This window comes from Delphinus delphis, chromosome 5, assembly GCF_949987515.2.
Source record: "Delphinus delphis chromosome 5, mDelDel1.2, whole genome shotgun sequence".
NCBI classification, from domain to species: Eukaryota; Metazoa; Chordata; class Mammalia; order Artiodactyla; family Delphinidae; genus Delphinus; species Delphinus delphis.
Genome location: NC_082687.1, coordinates 109204168 through 109218286, shown reverse-complemented (window position 1 = coordinate 109218286; position 14119 = coordinate 109204168). Strand labels below are relative to the sequence as shown.

At 38.3% G+C, this 14119-nt stretch overlaps 1 protein-coding gene across 1 annotated transcript in view; it reads right to left on the bottom strand.

The window, feature by feature from the left end:
* The window catches only part of MCUB (mitochondrial calcium uniporter dominant negative subunit beta), a 91263-nt gene that overhangs the window by 482 nt on the left and 76662 nt on the right, over nucleotides 1-14119 (bottom strand). Inside the window, 3 exon segments of the mRNA XM_060012880.1 lie at nucleotides 1326-1442; nucleotides 2047-2250; nucleotides 4116-4276. Coding sequence (XP_059868863.1) covers nucleotides 1326-1442; nucleotides 2047-2250; nucleotides 4116-4276 — 482 coding nt within the window.

Below are 14119 nucleotides of genomic sequence, written 5' to 3'. Positions count from 1 at the left end.
CCTATCAGTTTCCCTTTTTTCCCTCAACTTTATTACCTTAAAAAAAAAAAAAAAAAAACTTTACAGTTTGCTACTCTAAATCCTCAATGCCCGGTGCTATAAACTAGTTGAAAGAACATTCCTTAGCTTTCACGGATTGGATCATTTAAATGCAAAAGTATCCACTAAATTAAAAAAAAAAAAAAAGATCATTATATTTTTCCTAAGTAATGATTATATGGAATTTAAACATATTTTTTAAAGGCTCTTTATCTCCAAGTTTTGGACTACAAATTCTTGTTACATCCTTCCTTTTTTTAAATTTCAGGGATGGGTAGTTTAGAAGTTACGGGTAACAAAAGACAGGATGATTACTGGCTATTAAATGATCATGCATTGAGCAGTAGAAGGTATTTCTACCAAAACTTTTTTCTTATAAAATTACTAAGAAAAATTTAAAAAGCTAATGAGCCCACTGGGAGGCCAGAGGTAAAAGCTGCCTAGGAAACAGATTATATGGAAGAGCCCCAGAGCACAGGATCCAAACTGAGCTTCATACCTTGCTTTCCCCACTTTCTAACCGTGTATAACCTCTGTTTTCGCATCTGAAAGAAGGAAATGATGAAAGGAGGAATAGCATATTGATTCTGTTTTTTTTTGTTTGTTTTTTTTTTTGGTTTTTTTTTTGCGGTACGTGGGCCTCTCACTGTTGTGGCCTCTCCCGCTGCGGAGCACAGGCTCCGGACGCGCAGGCCCAGCGGCCATGGCTCACGGGCCCAGCTGCTCTGCGGCATGTGGGATCTTCCCAGACTGGGACACGAACCCGTGTCCCCTGCATCGGCAGGCGGACCCTCAACCACTGCACCACCAGGGAAGCCCTTGATTCTGTTTTTAAGGAGAAGAAACTTGTAAAAACCTTTCGAGAGCTTAATAAAATTGTTTATCAGAGTGCTCATCTTCCTAAAATTCTCCTTTCTTTTAGTTCTTCATAGTTACAGAATCTGCAATTGAGCTTGATATTGGACTTTGTTCTTTAAAAACACATATTCACTTGGAGATAGATTTCTATTGAATACTGTTATTTTACTATCTCAAAGTCACTTAAGACATTTTCCATATACATGTAAAGCTATGCCAATGTAGAATACAGATGACAAGAATAAAACTGTAGGAAATTAGTATCAGGACATGTCAGCTATTTCACTGAACAAAACCACAATGCAGAGAAGCCTGTGCAGGACCAAGATTTAACCCACGAGGATGAGCCACCGATTGTATTTCCCTGACACTGAATTCTGGCTCCCAAACAAGACCAGCTATAAGATGTGGTATTTGCAATAAGGTACCTTAGCAAGATCTTCTTTTAACTTGTTGTACTGCACCACATCAAAATGCTGTTGCTTTGATTTCTTGTGGAAGAAGTGAAGAAACTGCCTACTCTTAACAGCTGAGTAAGTATAATCCTGAAAAAAAAAAAAGACAAAAAACCAGAACCGAACATGCTTTAAATGAACATAATACCTCTGCAAGAAACGTGCCTTAGCAACAACAAAGCAAAGGAAGGCAGATGAGTAAAATACGTGCCGTGGCCATCAGAGCAAGCAGAAGGCAACACAAGTAACACATTTAGTCTCATTTGAGATCAGCTGCTCCTTTCAAAAGCAAGCAAGCTGGGCAGAGAAATCACACATACAGGGAAAGAAAAGAGAAACAGGAAAATGCAGATTTTTGGCAAAATAATCGCGAGATAAGCTAAAGTTACTGGGTGGTTTGCAATACAAATTCAATTTTATTTATAAACAGGATACAGGGTACACAAATTTGATGTGTTTATCTCAACGGAGGAATTTGTTAAGTTGTACTATTTATTTCTCTATAGAGGTTATACACAGTTTCTCTAGGGTATATACAAATCTCCATCCTCTGGCAAACAACAAAATTTAACAGCTGATAAAAACCCAGATAGCAGTAATTCAATAGCTAAAAAGGTTTTATTGCTCATGACTTGGATAAGAAATTTTTTATAAAAGATGTTATAACTTACCATTTTCTTAACAAACTACTCACCTGTCGAGTGACTAAAAAGTATGCAAAAAAGACCATGGAATTTGAAAATGTGATGAAGTATGTAACTGGCTCCATGATATCCCAGGAGTACACCCACCAAGTGAGCCAGGCCATTGCCCCGCCCTGAATGGACAGCAATGCTAATCCAGCCCACAGAAGGCCGTTGGTTTTGACTTCTGAGTGAGCTTCAATTCTCGCTTTCATCTGAGGGGAAAAAAAGCGACTGTTAGTTCAGTTTACAGTGCACCAACTTAAAAAAAAAAAGCAGAAAAGGAAGAAAAGTAAAGTAATGCACATCTGTATTACTTTAAAGAGGTCTGATTTATGAAAAAATAGAATGTATAAAACATATACATTCATGAGTGATCACTTATTTCCAAATCAGTTCATTAATAAACCATTTTTTAAATTATAAAGGCAATACCTGCCCATGGAAAAAAATTTAAATAGTATAGAAGGGTATACAATGAAAAATTCAGAAGTCATCCTCTGAAACCTAACTAAAAATTACATGTCTATTTTCTTTGACTCAGCAATTTCACTTCTGGGAATTCATCCTACAGGTACACTTGCACATGTGATTCATCATAGGTTCATTCTTAAAAGTAAAAGACCATAAATTATCCAATTTTTCATCAAGGTATCATGCAGCTATGGTGAGAAGGCTCTCTATGTACCAATACGGAGATCTTTCCAGGATCTACTGTTAGTGAAAAAAGGTGAGAAAAGTGTATAACAGCATATACTGTTTCCTAGAAAAGGGAACAATAATATATTTGCATTTGTTTGCACATAGATAAAGAAAATCTGAAATGATTCACAGGTTCAGGGATATGGTACTGGGAGGACAGTAGGAGGAAAACTTTCCATTGGCCACCTTTTTAGGTTTTCAAATCTTAACACAAGTAAATATCACCAACTTTTTAAAAAGTAAAGAAAAAATTAAAACGTACCATCCAACAAATAAAAAAGTCCCTTTCTCTGGCATCCCCTAAGTATTCTTAGAGGTAATCACTATCAAAAGTTTCTTTTAGGGACTTCCCTGGAGGTCCAGGGGTAAAGAATTAGCCTTCCAATGCAGGGGATGCAGGTTTGATCCCAGGTCGGGGAATTTAGATCCCACATGTTGTGGGCCAACTAAGCACATGCACCACCAACTACTGAGCCCACCTCAACTAGAGAGCACGCACGCCATAACTACAGAGCCCAAGTGCTCTGAAGCCCACGTGCCTCAATGAAGACCCGACACAGCCCTCCGCAAACAAAGTTTCTCTTAACAACAAGGTCCTACTGTATATAGCACAGGGATCTATATTCAATACCCTGTGATAAACCATAATGGAAAAGAATATAAAAAAGAATGTGTGTATATGTATGTATAACTAAATCACTGCTGTACAGAATTTAACACAACTATACTTTCATAAAACAACAACAAAAAAAGTTTCTTCTACCTCTAGAAACTTTTTATTCTTACACAAAGATACACATACACCTACCCATTTTTAAAAATCACAAGTGGGATCAGAGGTTTAAAAAATGCATTTTTCGCTTAAATTAAAACAGACTCCTGCCCCTCCTCCCCAGAAAAGTTTTTTTTTTTTTTTCCTCCACCACTGATTAACTTCAGATGTTAGGAAGCCACTGCTAACTTTCCAGCTGCAATTCTGCTGAGCAGAGTGGGAGCCGTGGGCCTATTCTCTGAAAAACAAACAGTGGTAGTGCTCCAGCTAGTGCATCCCAGCTCATCTTATACTCAGTTACCAAGATACTATGGCCAATCCATGGAAAGGACGCACGGCACAGAGTTTAAGACAGCAGCCTGGAGTCAGACCACCAGAGTTCAAGTTCTGGCTCTAATACGTATTAGCTTATATACCTTTGCTGCCTTAGTTTCCTCAACTGAAGAAGGAGGACGGTAACAATACCAAACTCAGAGGCTCGTTGTGAGGATTAAAGGAGAAGATAAGCCTATGTAAAGCATTCAGAAAAACACTCAAATGGAGCAATAATACCAATAAATATTGGGTATTATTTACAAACAGACTCAACAGGTGACGCTTCCGAACCTGTTCGAGGGGCTGCAGCTGTCCCTTCAGGTGGTCAATTTTCTCCAGCAGATGGTGCTCTCTCTTTTTCTGAAACTCTTCTAAATGCAAGGCTATGAACAGTCTGTGAACCAAGGATTTCATGTTTTCCATCTCAGTAGTGTGCTCACTACTCAGTTTTTCTGAGAAAAGAAGACACAAGGGAAACATAAGGCAGTTAACACATCTTTTCCTCCAGGGTTTGTAAGTCTAGGGAACCAAATCTGAGTTCCCCCGTCTGGCCACTTGGACGCTCCCCACTCCTCGGGGCGGGGGGGGCATTTGGTACCGGCCTTTATTCCTGTCTCAGGTGATTCCACTCATCTCTCTCTGGAATAATAAATAACCAGACAGTAGGTTTAAAATTCATTATGTTTTTGTCTTTTTTCTTTTGTAATATGACTAGTACTCTTTCTTTTTTAAAAAAAGGAAGAATAATACAGGAAAAGGAAGTATCCATCTACCAGAACCCAGGTGAATACCTCACCTGAGTTTGTAACATTAGTTACAGGTTCACTTTTATACCTGTGTTAACCTAAGATCCTTCTTCACCCTCAACTATCTATCCAAAATCATTTTAGGATCCCCTGGGGAGGGAAACTGGTGTACAAACATGTAAACGAAAGTATAATATACACTTGAAAAGTCATTCAAGTGTAAGTTCTTTTCAACAAGGTATAGATCTGAAGGGAGGTTCATACTGACGAAAGGGAATCGGTTTCTGAGCTTTTAACACAGAGTTCTTTTGATTCTGAATTTCTCTCATACTACCACTTCAGTGGATCTATAGATCTACATAAAACTGTGCTGTAGTGATGCTTTTCTGAGGGTTATAACTGCTCCCCACCACTGTAAGAGAATTTGAGATAGGGGGACAAAGTGAGGGGAGAGAAGACAGACCTTCCTGCCAGACAGCAGAAGCAACTGCAGATACGGGAGATTTATGATCCTAGTGTCAGTATTATCCCAGCGGCTTTCCAGTCTGGGACAGCACTCAACCAGTCTGTTACAGACTGAAGTTAATTTTCCTCTATCTCCACCCACTTCTTCAAGACTTTATTGTGGTCTTTAATCCCTTCCACATTCTAGGCTAAAACTCCACAAAGAGGTAGAAACGAGAAGTTCCCTTTTAGCCTTTTGAGATTTGTAGAACAGTCAGAGCCCTTTTGCTGTGATGGAAAAAATGGACGGATACATAAAAGGTCTACATACAGAAAAACGGCAGAGATGGGGCACGATTTTGTCCAAAGCTGTGCAACGTAACAAAGATAAAGAAAGCCAGACACTAGTTCAAGTGGTAAGGATAGATGCTATTCAGTAACTGTTGTACTAGGGAAGGGGATCTGGCATGAACTGAACTCAGCTTCTATTTGTGCAGAGGTGGAGGGGCGTTTTCAGGGAGCGAGGAGAACATCAAGGGGCTTAAGCAGAGTCAGGGAAGTGGAAATTTACAAAAAGTGGGAATGGAAGTTGCTTAATGTGACCAGGCCATTTGGGTCTGTTAACTGGCGCTTGTCCAGAAGAGGAAGATCAAATAGAACAATGAGGTGCCCTGAAAATGTTTATCTCCACTTATTCCCTCAAATGCTAAATGGGAAGTAGAAGACCTCGCAGCGTGCTCGGAACTCACTGGACATGAAATTTCTATCTCAACATGGATTTTCATTTTTCTCAATTTCTTCCATCCTTCTGTCTTTGGGGTTAAATACTGTCCTGATTTTTAAAAAGAATCAAGAATAGAAGAATGTTCATAATTGTTGAAATGATGGATTTGTTTTAATTTCTCTATACTTAATTTGTGTTTGAAAATTAAAAAAAATATTTTTCCTCAAGGGATCTTCAGAGTAATTGCTGATATCAGTGCTGGAGCACGAGATCAGCCTGGATCGTCTAGTTATACCAGAAAGTAAGAAAATGCTTAAAATAAAAACGGGGGCAAGTCATAAGGACATGGGAGCCAATGATCTTCAAATTGATATGGTTAGCAGGAGCCCCTTAAGCTGGCTCCTGTGTCCTTGTGACTTACTCCCATTTTTTGTTAGTATTTCCTTATTTTTTCTTTTGTTGAAGTATAGTTGACTTACAATATTATATTAGTTTCAGGTGTACAGCATAGTAATTGAGTATTTTTACATATTACACTCCATTAAGTTATTACAAAATAATGGCTATAATTTACTGTGCTGTATAATATCTCCTTGTTGTTATTTTATAGTTTGTATCTCTTAATCCCCTACCCCTATCTTGCCTCTCCCCAGCTGGTAACCACTGGCTTGTTTTCTATACCTCTGAGTCTGTTTCTGTTTTGCTATATACATTCATTTTATTTTTTAGATTCTACATATAAGTGATATCATACAGTATTTGTTTTTGTCTGACTAAGCATAATATTTTCTAGGTCCATCCAGCTTGCTGCAAATGGCAGAATTTCATTCTTTTTTATGGCTGAGTAATATTCGTGTGTGTGTGTGTGTGTGTGTGTGTGTGTGTGTGTGTGTACATACCACATCTTCTTAAGCCAATCGTCTGTTGATGGACACTTGGGTTAACTACTGTAAACAGTGTTGCTATGAACACTGGGGTGCATGTATCTTTTCAAATTAGTGTTCTCATTTTTTTCTATATGCATACCAGGAGTGGAATTGCTGGATCATATGGTAGTCCTATTTCTAGTTTTTCTGAGGAACCTCCACACTGTTTTCCATACTGGCTGCACTGATTTACATTCCCACCAACAGTGTACAAGGGTTTCCTTTTCTCCACATCCTCTCCAACATTTGTTATTTGTAGACGTTTCGATGATAGCCATTCTAACAGTTGTGAGGTGATATCTCATTGTTCTGATTTGCATTTCTCTAATAATTAGCGATGCTGAACATCTTTTCACGGGTCTGTTAGCTATCTGTATGTCTTCTTTGGAAAAATGTCTATTCAGGTCTTCCGCCCAGTTTCCATTTGCATGAAATATCTTTTTCCATCCCTTTGTTTTCAGTTTGTGTATGTCTTTAGCTCTGAAGTGAGTCTCTTGTAGGCAGCATACAGAAGGTTCTTGTTTTTTTATCCAATCAGCTGCCCCTATGTCTTTTGAGTGGAGCATTTAGTCCACTGACATTTAAAGTAATTATTGATAGGTATGTACTTATTGCCATTTTATTAACTTTTTCTAGTTGTTTTCGTAGTTCTTCTCTGTTTTATTTTCTGTATCTAAATCACCTCCCCCTACCTCTCCCCATCTCCTTGGCATCTACTGATGATTCTTGTCTGAATTTGGCTGCAATATAATGATTTTTCAACTACAACAGCCCTCCCACATTTACCAGTCAGAACCTGGCATTCCAACTAAAAACATGAACCTTCCCTTATCTACTGATTTATTTATCTCACCATCTATTTATGAAGGCATAGACTCAGTATTACCTTATCCTAACCCCAATAGTCCACAACCACAGCTTACTGAGAACAGAAACCTCTGGAGCCAATACTGATAGGAACACTAAACTATAATGGTTGAACTGCTGAAGGCTCAGTGCTGACTAGTTTGAGAAATAAAAACAGTCACACATTCATGAGTTTTACCTCCAGGAGTCCCACCAGGTTCTCACAGTGAAGGTCAGAGATCAGAGAAAAATACTTCCCTGCTTCCAGCAGAGAAAGGAGAAAAGTAACCATTTTGAAACAGTCCTGAGCATTACTTTCTCCATGCCAAGGAAATTACAGTTGACCCTCAAACAATATGGGGGATAGGGGCACCAACCCCACATGCCGTCAAAAATCCACGTATAACTTTATAGTTGGCCCTGTGTATCCACGATTCCATGGACTACACCAACTGTGGACCACTTAGTACTGCAGTGTTTATTGAAACAAATGTGCATGTAAAGTGGACCCACGCAGTTCAAACCTATGTTGTTCAAGGGTCAACTGTACTTTACCAGAACCTAGTCTGGCCTGGAGAAAGAGCAATTAGCCAACTCCAGGCCCCTCTAGCCTTCCTGTCTCATATAGGGGAGGGAAAAAATGGCTAAGAAACTCTTCTGAAGGTTACAGCACAGTAATCCTGGCCCAATAAAAACCTTGAGATTTAATCATAAAATTATAGAATGTTTCTTCCCCCCCCCCGCCAACACCTTAACACCACATCAACAGGGCTCTAGCTCTGTGCAAGACAAAGACTCTTTTCAAGAAAGAATTTCTAGGGAAACTCAAATACAACAGGGTAGAGAAACAGGGACACTAGAAAAAACTGAAGCCTCTGATACCTACAGCTATAGCAAACAGTAAACAGCTGAGCTCCTGGTCAGATACACATAAAACCTCACACTAAAGACCTACTTGCTTCAGTTTCTATTTTTAATAATCTCATGTCTAGCTTTCAACAAAAAATTACAAGGCAAGAAAAAAACAATCTAAAGAAACAAAGCAAGCATCAGAATCATAATCTGATACGGCAGAGATTTTGGAATTTTCAGACCAGGAAATTAAGACAAATATGATTGACACGGTAAGGGCTGTGATGGAAAAAGTTGACAACATGCAAGAACAGATGAGTAATGTAAACAGAGAGATGAACATTGTAACAAAGAATCAAAAAGAATTTCCAGAAATCAACAACACTTTAATAGAAAGGAAGAATGCCTTTGACAGACTCACCAGTAAACTAGACACGGAGGGGGAAAGAACCAGTGAGGCTGATCATGGTGATACCCACATCCAAAGACAGAGGAGAAGCTGCAATGAGACGGGAGGAGAGGTGCAATCACAGTAAAATCAAATCCCATAACTGCTGGGTGGGTGACGCACAGACTGGAGAACACTTATGCCACAGAAGTCCACCCAATGGAGTGAAGGTTCTGAGCCCCACGTCAGGCTTCCCAACCTGGGGGTCAGGCAATGGGGGGAGGATTCCTAGAGAATCAGACTTTGAAGGCTAGCAGGATTTGATTGCAGGACTTTGACAGGACTGTGGAAAACAAAGACTCCACTCTTGGAGTCCACGGCTGCAGAACAGAATAAAGAAAAAAGAATGAAAAGAAATGAAGACAGCCTAAGAGAACTCTGGGACAGCACTGAACGCAACAACATTCAAATTATAGAGGTCCCAGAAGGAGAAGAGAGAGAGAAACGACCCGAGAAAATATCTGAAGAGATTATAGTTGAAAACTGCCCTAACATGGGAAAGGAAATAGTCACCCAAGTCCAGGAAGTGCAGAAAGTCCCATACAGGATAAACCCAAGGAGAAACATGCCGAGACACACAGTAATCAAATTGGCAAAAATTAAAGACAAAAAAAAATTCTTGAAAGCAGCAAGGGAAAAAAGACAACATACAAGGGAACTCCTAAAAGGTTAACAGCTGATTTCTCAGCAGAAACTCTACAAGCCAGAAGGGAGTGGCATGACATATTTAAAGTGATGAAAGGGGAGAACCTACAACCAAGATTACTCTACCCGGCAAGGATCTCATTCAGATTCAATGGAGAAATCAAAAGCTTTACAGACAAGCAAAAGCTAAGAGAATTCAGCACCACAAAACCAGCACTACAACAAATGCTAAAGGAATTTCTCTAAGTGGGAAACACAAGAGAAGGACCTACAAGACAAACCCAAAACAATTAAGAAAATGGTCATAGGAACATACATATCAATAATTACCTAAAACATGAATGGATTAAATGCTCCAACCAAAAGACACAGGCTCACTGAATACATACAAAAACAAGACCCATACATAGGCTGTTTACAACAGACCCACTTCAGACCGAGGGACACATACAGACTGAAAGTGAGGGGATGGAAAAAGACATTCCATGCAAATGGAAATCTAAAGAAAGCTGGAGTAGCAATACTCATATCGGATAAAATGGACTTTAAAATAAGGAATGTTACAAGAGACAAAGAAGGCCACTACATAATGATCAAGGGATCAATCCAAGAAGAAGATATAACAATTGTAAATATATATGCACCCAACACAGGAGCACCTCAATACATAAGGTAACTGCTAACAGCTATAAAAGAGGATATCGAAAGTAACACAAAAATAGTGGGGGACTTTAACACCTCACTGACACCAATGGGCAGATCATCCAAACAGAAAATTAATAAGGAAACACAAGCTTTAAATGACACAATAGACCAGATAGATTTAACTGAGATTTATAGGACATTCCATCCAGAAACAGCAGATTACACTTTCTTCTCAAGTGCGCATGGAACATTCTCCAGGATAGATCACACCTTGGGTCACAAATCAAGCCTCAGTAAATTTAAGAAAACTGAAATCGTATAAGGCATCTTTTCTGACCACAACACTATGAGATTAGAAATCAATTACAGGGAAAAAAACATAAAAGCACAAACACATGGAGGCTAAACAATATGTTACTAAATAACCAAGAAATCACTGAATAAATCAAAGAGGAAATCAAAAAATACCTAGAGACAAATGACAATGAAAACATGATGATCCAAAACCTGTGGGATGCAGCAAAAGCAGTACTAAGAGGGAAGTTTATAGCTATAGAAGCCTACCTCAAGAAACAAGAAACATCTCAAATAAACAACCTAACTTTAGACCTAAAGGAACTAGAGAAAGAAGAACAAACAAAACCCAAAGTTAGCAGAAGGAAAGAAATCATAAAGATCAGAGCAGAGATAAATGAAATAGAAACAAAGAAGACAATAGCAAAGATCAGTAAAAGTAAAAGCTGGTTCTTTAAGAAGATAAACAAAATTGATAAACCTTTAGCCAGACTCATCAAGAAAAAGAGGGAGAGGACTCAAATCAATAAAATTAGAAATGAAAAAGAAGTTACAACAGACACCACAGAAATACAAAGAATCCTAAGAGACTACTACAAGGAACTCTATGCCAATAAAATGGACAATCTGGAAGAAATGGACAAATTCTTAGAAAGGTATAACCTTCCAAGAATGAACCAGGAAGAAATAGAAAATAAGAACAGACCAATCACAAGTAATGAAATTGAATCTGTGATTAAAAGTCTTCCAGCAAACAAAAGTCCAGGACCAGATGGCTTCACAGGTGAATTCTATCAAACATTTAGAGAAAAGCTAACACCCATCCTTCTCAAACTCTTCCAAAATATGGCAGAGGGAGGAACACTCCCAAACTCATTCTATGAGACCACCATCACCCTGATACCAAAACCAGACAAAGATACTACAAAAAAAGATAATTACAGACCAATATCACTGATGAATATAGATGCAAAAATCCTCAACAAAATAGTAGCAAACAGAATCCAACAACACATTAAAAGGATCACACACCATGATCAAGTGGGATTTATCCCAGGGATGCAAGGATTCTTCAATATATGCAAATCAATCAATGTGATACACCATATTAACAAATTGAAGAATAAAAACCATATGATCATCTCAACAGATGCAGAAAAAGCTTTCGACACAATTCAACACCCATTTATGATAAAAACTCCTCAGAAAGTGGGCAGACAGGGAACCTACCTCAACATAATAAAGGCCATATATGACAAACCCACAGCAAACATCATTCTCAATGGTGAAAAACTGAAAGCATTTCCTCTAAGATCAGGAACAAGACAAGGATGTCCACTCTCACCACTATTATTCAACATAGTTTTGGAAGTCCTAGCCATGGCAATCAGAGAAGAAAAAGAAATAAAAGGAATACAAATTGGAAGAGAAGAAGTAAAACTGTCACTGTCTGCAGATGACATTGTACTATACGTAGAGAATACTAAAGATGCCACCAGAAAACGACTAGAGCTAATCAATGAATCTGGTAAAGTTGCGGGATATAAAATTAATGCACAGAAATCTCTTGCATTCCTATACACTAATGATGAAAAATCTGAAAGAGAAATTAAGGAAACACTCCCATTTACCGCTGCAACAAAAAGAATAAAATACTTAGGAATAAACCTACCTAGGGAGACAAAAGACCTGTACGCAGAAAACTTTAAGACACTGATGAAAGAAATTAAAGATGATACGAACAGATGGAGAGATATACCATGTTCTTGGATTGGAAGAATCAACATTGTGAAAATGACTGTACTGCCCAAAGCAATCTACAGATTCAATGCAATTCCTATCAAATTACCAATGGCATTTTTTTACAGAACTAGAACAAAAAATCTTAAAATTTCTATGGAGACACAAAAGACCCCGAAAGCCAAAGCAGTCTTGAGGGAAAAAAACGGAGCTGGAGGAATCAGAGTTCCTGACTTCAGTCTATACTACAAAGCTACAGTAATCAAGACAATATGGTACTGGCACAAAAACAGAAATACAGATCAATGGAACAAGATAGAAAGCCCACACATAAACCCACACATCTATGGTCAACTAATCTATGACAAAGGAGGCAAGGATATACAATGGAGAAAAGACAGTCTCTTCAATAAGTCGTGCTGCGAAAACTGGACAGCTACATGTAAAAGAATGAAATTAGAACTCTCCCTAACACCATACGCAAAAATAAACTCAAAATGGATTAGAGACCTACATGTAAGATACGACACTATAAAACTCTCAGAGGAAAACATAGGAAGAACACTCTGACATAAATCACAGCAAGATCTTTTTTGATCCACCTCCTAGAGTAACAGAAATAAAAACAAAAATAAACAAATGGGACCTAATGAAACTTAGAAGCTTTTGCAAAGCAAAGGAAACTACAAACAAGATGAAAAGGCAACCCACAGAATGGGAGAAAATATTTGCAAACGAATCAACAGACAAAGGATTAATCTCCAAAGTATATAAACAGCTCATGCAGCTCATTATTAAAAAAACAAACAACCCAATCCAAAAATGGGCAGAAGACCTAAATAGACATTTCTCCAAAGAAGACATACAGATGGCCAAGAGGCACATGAAAAGCTGCACAACACCACTGATTATTAGAGAAATGCAAATCAAAACTACAGTGAGGTATCACCTCACATCAGTTAGAATGGGCATCTTCAGAAAATCTACAAACAACAAATGCTGGAAAGGGTGTGGAGAAAAGGGAACCCTCTTGCACTGTTGGTGGGAATGTAAATTGATACAGCCACTATGCAGAACAGTACGGTGGTTCCTTAAAAAACTAAAAAGAGAATTACCATATGACCCAGCAATCCCACTACTGGGCATATACCCAGAGAAAACCATAATTCAAAAAGACACATGCACCCCAATGTTCACTATTTACAATAGCCAGGTTATGGAAGCAACCTAAATGCCCATCAACAGACGAATGGATAAAGAAGATGTGGTACATATATACCATAGAATATTACTCACCATAAAAAGGAACGATATTGGGTCATTTGTAGAGATGTGGATGAATCTAGAGACCATCATACAGAGTGAAGTAAGTCAGAAAGAGAAAAACAAATATCGTATATTAATGCATATATGTGGAATCTAGAAAAATGGTACAGATGAACCGGTTTTCAGGGCAGAAATTGAGACACAGATGTAGAGAACGAACGTATGGACACCAAGGGGGGAAGCGGCCGGGCAGGGGATGGTGGTGGTGTGATGAATTGGGAGATTGGGACTGACATATATACACTAATATGTATAAAATGGATAAGTAATAAGAACCTGTTGTATAAAAAAATAAAATAAAATTCAAAAATTAAAAAAAAAGATAAAAATGGAATGTTTTCATTACATTTCAGTAGAGAATCACATGTGGAAATATGGTCAAGAAGGTTTTTTTCGCTTAACTTATGTGGAACCCAAACATCAAAGCGATTAACGTAACCAAGATGGTGCAGATTATTTTAAACACTTGATTTGGATATTTTGAGTATGTCGGCTATCTCCCGAGTGGTATAACGTTGACTGTTCTCAATTATTGCTTCAATTTGATCGCTATCAACTTCAACTGGTCTACCCAACCATGGAGCATTGTCCAGAGAGAAATCTCCAGCACGAAACTTCACAAACCACTTTTCACATGTTTGATCAGTCACAGCACTTCT